Here is a 10,344-nt window from a genome sequence, read left to right on the forward strand (position 1 = left end):
GTTCTGAGAGAATTCTCTCCTCGTTTCCTCTTGTTTGCTTTAGTGCCACCTAGTGGCCAGCCAGGAGAACTGTCTGTCGTTACTTCCAGTCAACTAAATGGGAATCAGGCCAGTTGTAATGATGATTTCAATGAGTGCTGTGGTCTTTTTGTTCATATTTCCCCATAAAAAAAAATCTGCTGCCTTTTTTCTTCTTCTCCCCTGACAAAGGTATATTTTGTCATATACACACTAGAGTTGTGGTCAGGATGAAAACAAAAAGGCTAAATGTAAGTTTCTGTGTGTATGTTTGACTACATAAGTTGATGGTCATAACCACTGAATCATATTCCCACAGAGGCCAGTATCGAGGTGATATTAGGAGAGAACTAAATAATATAAGTATATATAATATAATTTTGGTTAAATCACAGGATCGTTTTTAAAGTGTGTGTTGAAAAAACAATTGCTTGCTGTCCCCAGTATTAAAGCATGCTAGATTGTACAATGTAGAAATATGCAAATTATTATTTGATTCTGCTGTAAAAAACATATATGCAATCATATTTTTTTGTACTGTGACAAATTCATGTAATGAATCACAAAGCTTCTCCCCCGTACATAGGCCTGCATTCTGTAGCTCAGTAGGCTTAGCACTCACTCAATGACAAATACATTGTTTTGAATAACAACTCCTCTACCCTGGATTATCTACCCACTCCTCTACAGTCAAGATGCACCAATGTCACAGACTAAAAGGTGCTATTTCTTTTTCTGGGCCTCTATTTTCCAGAACGGTTGTAGAGGAATTCAGGATTGAGAATGAGCTGTACCATTATTTTCTCCCTCATTCTCGGTGAGAACGTTGTGAGAACGGACTGTTGTGGGGCTGATTGTAACGTTGGTGCTTGGTTGCCAGCTCGTGCATGGGTTTTGATTAGCACCTGTGCAGATGAGAAGCATGGTCTGTGCTACAGTATGGTGTAGAAATATCTCAAATATCCAGGCATTTCTCTTTAGAAGATGACTGAATTGTGCAAACATAGGCTCTACCAACCCTTTCTCCTATAGCGGTGAAAGTAATCCTGTTTCTGTCAGTGCTATTAACACAACCATTTCATCCCCCTGCTAAACGGCGGTCCAAATGAAATGTGAGGCATGTTATGTTGGTAGTCCCCTGTAGCTCAGTTGGTAGAGCATGGCGCTTGCAACGCCAGGGTTGTGGGTTCGTTTCCCACGGGGGGCCAGTATGAAAATGTATGCACTCACTAACTGTAAGTCGCTCTGGATATGAGTGTCTGCTAAATGACTAAAATGTAAATGTATGAAAATGTCTGCATATTACATAACATGTTTGACATTGTTACAAGCTTAAGTGTCTCTTTTCGTTTTTTGGAAATGATAGATTCACACACCAGACTGTCATTTAGAAACAGTATTAAATACAAAATATATGACTTTTAAGGTACAGAAACTGATATTAACGCCAGAGAACAATATGATTTCCTTTCAAAGGCAATTGCAAAGAATAGTTGACTTCTTCCACCTCATTTAGTATGTGAACTACATTTTCTTTCCCTGAGATATCTCTCTAACGTGTTCTTTTTTCATTTTTTGTTTGTTTGTTTTTTTTTCTTTCAAATTGCAGATTCCTAAAAGTGTGAGAGGCTGGCTCAGAAATGGCAGGGCAAGCAGCCTCGGAGACAGAGCGACCACATTCACGTTCCTTTTATTGTCATAGAGTCAGAAAGAGAGAGAGACATGACCGAGACAAAAACAGGAGACCGATTATGATGTATCTCAATTTCCAACCCGATACATACGTAGAGTTCTCTCCTTTTGCAACAGTTTCTGACCCGAAGCAACAATAATAATCAACCCAATTTTGCACCCGTAAATCTTTTAATAGTCTATTACACATTTATAATTTTGCTTCCGTTGTCCCTGCAAAGCTTTGCTTCTCGATGTACTAACTCAGCTTCCGCTACGCGGCGTTACCATGGCGGCTGTTAGCTCTCTCGCCTCAAATCCCAACCCGCTCCCATGCCGCCCCTCCCCAACCCCCTTCCTAAAGCACGGCAAGGTGTGGTCAGAGACAGGACCAGCTCCCCCCCCATCCCCACCAGAAGCAACACAATCTGCCCCCCCCCATCCCCACCACACCCCACCCATACCATCTCACCTGACCAGACCATCAGACAGGAAGGCAGGACAGGAAGCCAAACCATGTCCCTCCAGTCCACCCTCACATCCAAACCAATCAGGTGGATACAGTTGCAGTATCTCTCTCACTCACTCATTGACTCAGAGCCATCATCACTGAAGGAACCGTCCAGATTCAGCATCACTTGGCGAGCCGTGGAGTTCCCATGGAAACAACGCAGTCATTCCACTCTCTCAGACCGCAGCTCCATATTTTGCAGGTTTCAAATGGACTAAAACATGGACCGATTGGTCATCTTACTGTATGTGTGTATGAATAGGGTTAATTTATAGTGTTTGTCCTCTGTGGTGTCTGTCAGTATCATGTACATCCTCCATACATGACTGGGGAGGGGACAGGACTAGGAGCTCCAGGACCGAGAGGGGTGGGAAAGGGGACAGGTTCACTTCATTACTTCACCTCACCTGCATTCTCTCCCTACCATACCATCATGTGTTGTTACTGGCATCCCGTCTGCTCCTCTCTCTGGCCACACCCCTCCACCGCAGGTGGCAGACGCTGGTCATTGGCTGCGTTGAGCGCCATGTCACAGCTTAGGATGGGGCTTCTCTCGGGCAGTGTGTGCAGTATGCATGCATGCCCTGTCTCCTCTTTGGCTCGCCACCCTACCACTCGGCTCCGGGGGGTGGCATTCGCCCATGTCGCTTTTTATTTCAGTTAACCCACATTGCCTGTAACACTTCTTAACCTGTTTGTCACCTTTTGGGTTCTGTGCCTGTGGATCATCTACTAGCTCTTCCTTATTTTGTTTTGTTGCTGTTTGACTGTTCCTCGTCTCTGAATGCATGTTCACCTACCTGTGTTTTTTAACAGTGAGTGTGTGCTCTCCCTCACAGTAACTCCTCCAGCTCAAATCACAGCTAAGGAAGTTTTGGATTCCGAAACTTCTGTTTCTGAATGATTTTATGCATACAGTACATGGTTATAAAATGTAATTTGTCAATTTGTTATACTGTATGTAATGTTGTTGCCTGACATTGTACATGTTTGAGATGTGTGTCGAAGGCAAGTGGTCGTTAGCTTCCACTAGCCTCATCCTGTGGATACATACTGTGCTGTTTCACGTCTCCACTGTATATCCTACCCAACAGACAGAATGTCCCTGGAAGAGAACTTGAGGATTATTTAAATTTCTCATGTAATTTGCATGGTCCACTTACTACTGTATATGGAAGTATTGTATACTGTGATCCACTCACACACACTTTCTTTCCCGCAAGGTTGTGTGTGACTGAATATGAGACGAGACAGACTTCATATTGGGCCTTAACTGGGTTAATCCATAGACTTAGATAGACATCGCATCATTGTATCTGTCCCATTATGGCGTCTGTGAGGGCATGGGCAGCCCATTGAGGCCATCTCCATTTTGAAGTAGTACATTTTCTTCTTCTACTACGAGTTGGCAAACACACTGAAAGGGTGCATACTGCTAGCTGAAGTGTGTATGAACAGGTTTAAACAGGTTTAAAGCCAAGGTAGGCAATTTACTGCCACCTGCAGTTATGGAATGTTTGCTCATGAGTATACTTCATTGGCTGATCCCTCCTGGTGACCTGGATGGAATAATGTGATCCTTCCTTAACCCATAGGAAGTCCCAGCCAGTTGACTACTTCACAATGGTGAAAGTCCTCAATGGCACTGGCCATGATAAAATGGGCTTTTAGGCACTAAAGTCCTTTATCTCTCTCTATTAAGTTATCCTACCACTTAGTGTAAAGACAGATGTAAGATGTATAATGCCATTCTATTATCTGTGGTATGTTGAATAGGTCAAGACATCTCTTGTTTTTTTTTATAAAGGTTTGGAGGGGGAATGATTATTTTGTATGTGGCGGTCGAGATAGATTACCCATAACATCTACAGAGATGAAGATGTCCACTGTTTCCCTCTCTCAAAGGCACATACATTTAAAAAAAATTATTTTGTTCATTTTATTTGTCATTATTTTTTAACATATTTTGGGTCGAAGAGATTTTAGCTTTTTATTTTGTAGCTAGTTGTTTCTTTAGCTGGAAAACTGTTGCACCTGAATTACAAACCACCTTTGATGACGAAACCAGTTGTTTGATCTTCCTGAAGTCACTGCAGATGAAGTAATGAATAACAAATATTTGTTTTGTCTAATGAAGCAGTTAGTCTCTATTTAGGTCACTATTTTGACCAGGCTCGAGAGTGTATTGAAACTTTTTTTTTTTATTACAACATTACTACTCAAGCAACATTTCAAAGAGCAGCAACTGAAATGGTATCAATACAAACCATGTATATTATCACCAGAACAACAAACGAACAGTGATCCATAATCATTTGGAGTCCCAGTTCCTTAATATAAAAGCAGGGCAAATCTCTTAAGTTCTTTGGCCGAGAATCAGCTCAGGTCAAAGTCTCCCTTTACTATTCCCATCGGTCCATCTCTTATTTAGACTATTGTAGATATTGAGATGGCAGTTGTTTTGTTTGTGAGAAGTGAAAAGGCAAAACTGATTTCCATGCAGACCATCAGAAGGTGCATCTCTGTAGTGTGCAGACAGACAGATAGACCCACTCAGAAGAGAGCCAGTATAGAGGGGAATCTGCCAATGCTGGACTCAGACCATCCTAGACCTTCAGCCAGGCCCCAGTGCACCTGTACAGAAGAAATGGCTTGTTGGAATTAGAGAGAATATATATAAATATATAAATAAATATTGATTAAACTAAGACAAAAAAAGGAAATAAACAGTCTATTTTTAAGGTTTTAACTATTAAAAGGTCCTACCGTTACTTTTTTCTCTCGCTTTGCTAAGTAAGACTTTGTTTTATTGTTTTTGTTTTGTAAAGTCTGCCAAATGGTGTGTTTCGCACTTTTTTTGTTTGTGTTCCATTTGGTATATGCTTGTGTTTCGGAGCTCTGAATACTTTGTATTGTTTTAACTGTGCCAATTAAATACACGTTGAAAATAACTAGTCTTCGCTGTGGTCCGGAGAGCAACACTACCCCATCGTGCAAGGACAATTTGAGGGAGGAAATTCCATTATCCATCATTTTTGGAATATCTGATGCTCTCCAAGTCTAAGACTGGCCTTCGTTCTGCTCTCAAATACCCCCACAAATACTCCTCTTTCCATCATTTTTGGAAATGCTGATGGTCCCTGACTGTCTACATTTTGTTTCAGTGATTATTAGCAGGCTAATGTTGATACCTTTGTCATTTCTGCCCAGTTTAGTCATTCAAGTAGGTTTTTCCAAGAACAAACATAACCTGGGTTAGAGGTTAAAATATAATAAACTTGACCAGAACTGAATACAATTGTGACAATACCAGGTGAATCACCTGAGAAGGGGAAGGTGTTAGCTTACCTGAGCGAGGTCCAGTATAACCACAGGTTGTACAAGTCCACCATCCACCACAGATGACTGATTAAACTCACGTCACACACTGTCCACTGGGGGAGAACGGGGAGGGTAGGAAAGATGAGGAATTTGTTGGTCAGAAGAAAAGTACAACTATTGACAGTGAAATCTTCAGATCACTGGCCCATTACTTGCCTAGTATCATCACCTGTTGTAGAGGGATTCTCAGCATAACCATCAGAAAAAACAACCCTACCAGTGAGATAGATTAGATAACCAATACATGCAGTATAAAGACTCACATTCAATCAAATGTATTTATAAAGCCCTTTTTACATCAGTTGTCATGCACACTTTAATATACTTGCGTATCAGTGAAGATAAACATGAGAGATAGAGGAGATGACAACAATGCTGTTACACAAACACAAATACAGACTGTAGCTATGAGAGCATCCATACACCTACTACATGAAGTAGCAGCTGTTCAGAGCGAGAATAAAACAAGACTACAAGCAAGAAACAGATAGAGACAGGGAGAGAGTTGAAGGAGTAGCTGTGGAGGCCTCTGACTGTACCTCCACCTGCCAGCGGTCTAGGCACAGGCCCCAGCCTCTCCAGGGTGAAGTAGGGATGGTCGTACAACTTACGGTTGGAGTCGCTCTGTCCTGGGGCTTGCCTAAACATCGGACTGTTACCATGGTTACTCCATGGATTTTCTGTCTGACCGAAGTTGCCCTAAAAAAGACAGTCTCTACAAGCTAGAATGTTGAATAAAATGTTATTTACACTTACTTTACCGGTTGTACATGCTGCTGGTCCTTTTGGCGGTAGGAGTTGGAGATAGGGTATCCACCGGAAAGTGTTGTTTACCCAACTTTTTGCTTGATGCACAATATGTAAACAATAGTCGATTGTAACCAAATGTAGTTTATGAGGCGTTATATTTGAGGCGTTACACGTGTCTATTATGAGGACTGTACGTGTCTTCCAATAATCACTCTATTGCTTCATTCTAAACCTCAGCTGAATCTGGTAATGAATGGTGTGGCTGTTGAACAAGTTGAGGAGACTTGAGGATAGCATTGAGGAGTACACCACATCAGTCACCGGCTTCATCAATAAGTGCATTGATGACGTCGTCCCCACAGTGACCGTACGAACATACCCCAACCAGAAGCCATGGATTACAGGCAATATCCGCACTGAGCTAAAGGGTAGAGCTGCCGCTTTCAAGGAGCGGGACGCTTATAAGAAATCCCGCTATGCCCTCCGACGAACCATCAAACAGGCAAAGAGTCAATACAGGACTAAGATTGAATCGTACTACACGGGCTCTGATGCTCGTCGGATGTGGCAGGGCTTGAAAACTATTACAGACTACAAAGGGAAGCACAGCCGCGATTTGCCCAGTGACACAAGCCTACCAGACGAGCTAAATCACTTCTATGCTCGCTTCAAGGCAAGCAACATTGAAGCATGCATGAGAGCATCAGCTGTTCCGGATGACTATGTGTTCAAGCTCTCTGTAGCCGATGTGAGTAAGACTTTTAAGCAGGTCAACATTCACAAGGCTGCAGGGCCAGACGGATTACCAGGACGTGTACTCCGAGCATGCGCTGACCAACTGGCAAGTGTCTTCACTGACATTTTCAACATGTCCCTAACTGAGTCTGTAATACCAACATGTTTCAAGCAGACCACAATAGTCCCTGTGCCCAAGAACACTAAGATAATCTGCCCAAATGACTACCGACCCGTAGCACTCACGTCTGTAGCCATGAAGTGCTTTGAAAGGCTGGTCATGGCTCACATCAACACCATTATCTCAGAAACCCTAAACCCACCCAATTTGCATACTGCCCCAACAGATCCACAGATGATGCAATCTCTACTGCACTCCACACTTCCCTTTCCCACCTGGACAAGAGGAACACCTACGTGAGAATGCTATTCATTGACTACAGCTCAGCGTTCAACACCATAGTGCCCTCAAATCTCATCAATAAGCTAAAGACCCTGGGACAAAACACCTCCCTCTGCAACTGGATCCTGGACTTCCTGACAGGCCTCCCCCAGGTGGTAAGGGTAGGTAACAACACATCTGCCACGCTGATCCTCATTACGGGGGTAGGCCTGATCACCGACAATGATGAGACAGCCTATAGGGAGGAGATCCGAGACCTGGCCGTCTGGTGCCAGGATAACAACCTCTCCCTCAACGTGATCAAGACAAAGGAGATGATTGTGGACTAGAGGGGGAAAAAAAGAGGACTGAGCACGCCCCCATTCTCATCGACAGGGCTGTAGTGGAACAGGTTGAGAGCTTCAAGTTACTTATTATTCATGCATAGTCACTTTAACTCTACCCACATGTACATATTACCTCAGTTACCTCGACTAACCGGTGCCCCCGCACATTGACTCTGTACCTGTACCCCCTGTATGTAACCTCCCTACTGTTATTTTATTTTACTGCTGCTCTTTAATTATTTGCTTCTTTTTTTTCATTCTTAAAAACTGCATTGTTGGTTAAGGGCTTGTAAGTAAGCATTTCACTGTAATGTCTACACCTGTTGTATTCGGCGCATGTGGCAAATAAAATGTGATTTGATTTGATTTGACTAAATTACATGCCGTTACCTTAGATTGTAAACTGTCATGGACAAAACATATAGATTCAATGGTTGTAAAGATGGGGAGAGGTGTGTCGTAATAAAGAGATTGACGCCACCTTCCAAAAAGCAGGTTTTGCCGGCTCTAGTTTTGTCTTATCTTAATTATTGTCCAGTCGTGTGGTAGAGTGCTGCAAGGAAAGACCTAGTTAAGCTGCAGCTGGCCCAGAACAGAGCGGCACGTCTTGCTCTTTATTGTAATCAGAGGGCTGATATAAATACTATGCATGCCAGTCTCTCTTGGCTAAGAGTTGAGGAGAGACTGACTGCATCACTTCTTCTTTTTATAAGAAACATGAATGTGTTCAAAATCCCAAATTGTTTGCATAGTCAACTTACACACAGCTCTGACACACACACTTACCCCTCCAGACATGCCACCAGGGATATTTTCACAGTCCCCAAATCCAGAACAAATTCAAGAAACGTACAGTATTATATAGAGCCATTATTGCATGGAACTCCGTTCCATCTCATATTGCTCAAATAAACAGCAAACCTGGTTTCAAAAAACAGATAAAGCAACACCTCAAGGCAGAACGCCTCTCCACTATTTGACCTAGATAGTTTGTGTGTATGTATTGATATGTAGGCTACTTGTGCCTTTAAAACAAAAAATGTATGTAGTTCTATCCTTGAGCTGTTCTCGTCTATTAATGTTCTGTATTATGTAATGTTTCATGTTTTGTGTGGACCCCAGGAAGAGTAGCTGCTGTTTTTGCAACAGCTAATGGGGATCCTAATAAAATACCAAAAAATTGCAGTTGTTAGTTTAATATTACATTTTACAATCGAGGTGTAGACACGTATAACTCCTCATATATAACGCCTCATAGTGTACATCGTTGGCATCAGCTGATAGAGGCTGGAGGGGGGAACATTTTCGGAAAACGCAGCGACCTACACTACCAAACAACATTGTTAGTCTTCGAGACAAGAACGAAAGTAGGTAGACAACTAACGAAAATCAGACACCTAGTTGTTTCTTAGCGTATCGTTTTGTTTAAAAACGATGTGGTTTCATTTCAAAAACATTTTGTTGACTTCCTGGATTGAAAAACGTAATTCCTTAACTCGATGCCATTGGCTCACACTAATAATATGTAAATGAAATGCATTGCATTCTGGGAATTATATATTAATACAACGAATACAACGTATATAACCACTGATTTTGATTTGTAAAAACATCGCACGTATGGGGAAGTAGTACTTTTTTCAACTTTTATTGTATATTTGCCCAAATTGGCAGATTACATTTCACAAACCGTAAGCAAAAAATGTGTACTCTAGCGGTGGTTTATATAGTGATTATTTAGCTATTAACGTCGTGTTGTATGAAAGGAGAGAAGGTTAGCACTCCCCTTGACAAGGATGGAAGAGGCCCTAGTGGCCTTCAACACATATATGGTTAAGGCATTGCCACTTACTTCGTGGCATCTTCAACCAAGTTTTTAATGAGAAATCCCCCTGAATATCCTTCAACATAAGAAAACAGATAACAGCACCAAATAGTGTACTGCAGCTGAGAATGCTTCTTAATTACATACTGAAATATTTGTGTAGGTCTTTTTAATGACCAGAAGAGGGCAGTCATGTTCTCCCAAAGACAGAACGAGATCAATTCCTTCCTCAAGCCATCATCCCTCAAAAAGGTATACCTGGCCAGCGGGTGAAGTATCTGTAATAAAGATTGCTAAAATATTTGTTTGTTAGGCTTCATCTGAACATTGTTTTTAATAGGCTGTGTTTGTTTTGAAAAGGCCACAACAATTTATTTGAATCTGAAGAGTTATTTTACTATATTTGATAGGCCATATCCTTACTATTGTGGTCCTCTGTAGCTCAATTGGTAGAGCATGGCGCTTGTAACGCCAGGGTAGTGGGTTCGATCACCGGGACCACCGATATGTAAAAATGTATGCGCACATGACTGTAAGTCGCTTTGGATAAAAGTGTCTGCTAAATGGCATTTTATTATTATTATTATGCTGGTGAATATGAGACATAGCATGTTGTTAGCTAAGTCCCCCATAAGTGTCTATTTCCCCCGCAGCAGAGAGGCTCTTAGGCTGATGGGGAAAGCAGACCTCCAGAGATCCATTTGCCCAGGCAGCCTAGCCATTA

The 10,344-nt window shown here is 42.0% G+C and overlaps 1 protein-coding gene and 1 non-coding gene across 11 annotated transcripts in view; both read left to right on the forward strand.

Annotated features, from left to right (window-relative positions):
- Positions 1-2,129, forward strand: part of LOC121541487 (formin-binding protein 1) — a 116,448-nt gene extending 114,319 nt beyond the window's left edge. For all 10 annotated transcript variants that reach the window (XM_041850526.2, XM_041850527.2, XM_041850530.2 and 7 more), the window contains 2 exons: positions 773-835; positions 1,628-2,129. In XM_041850526.2, coding sequence (XP_041706460.1) covers positions 773-783 — 11 coding nt within the window. In that variant the 3' untranslated portion in view covers positions 784-835; positions 1,628-2,129. The remainder of the gene's footprint in view (positions 1-772; positions 836-1,627) is intronic.
- A 7,418-nt stretch (positions 2,130-9,547) lies between these two features.
- Positions 9,548-9,675, forward strand: LOC121542271. Its single transcript, XR_005995878.1, has one exon. It is a non-coding gene; the product is annotated as a U6atac minor spliceosomal RNA (small nuclear RNA).
- The last annotated feature ends 669 nt before the right edge of the window (positions 9,676-10,344 follow it).

Source organism: Coregonus clupeaformis, chromosome 27 (assembly GCF_020615455.1).
Source record: "Coregonus clupeaformis isolate EN_2021a chromosome 27, ASM2061545v1, whole genome shotgun sequence".
Classification (NCBI taxonomy): Eukaryota; Metazoa; Chordata; class Actinopteri; order Salmoniformes; family Salmonidae; genus Coregonus; species Coregonus clupeaformis.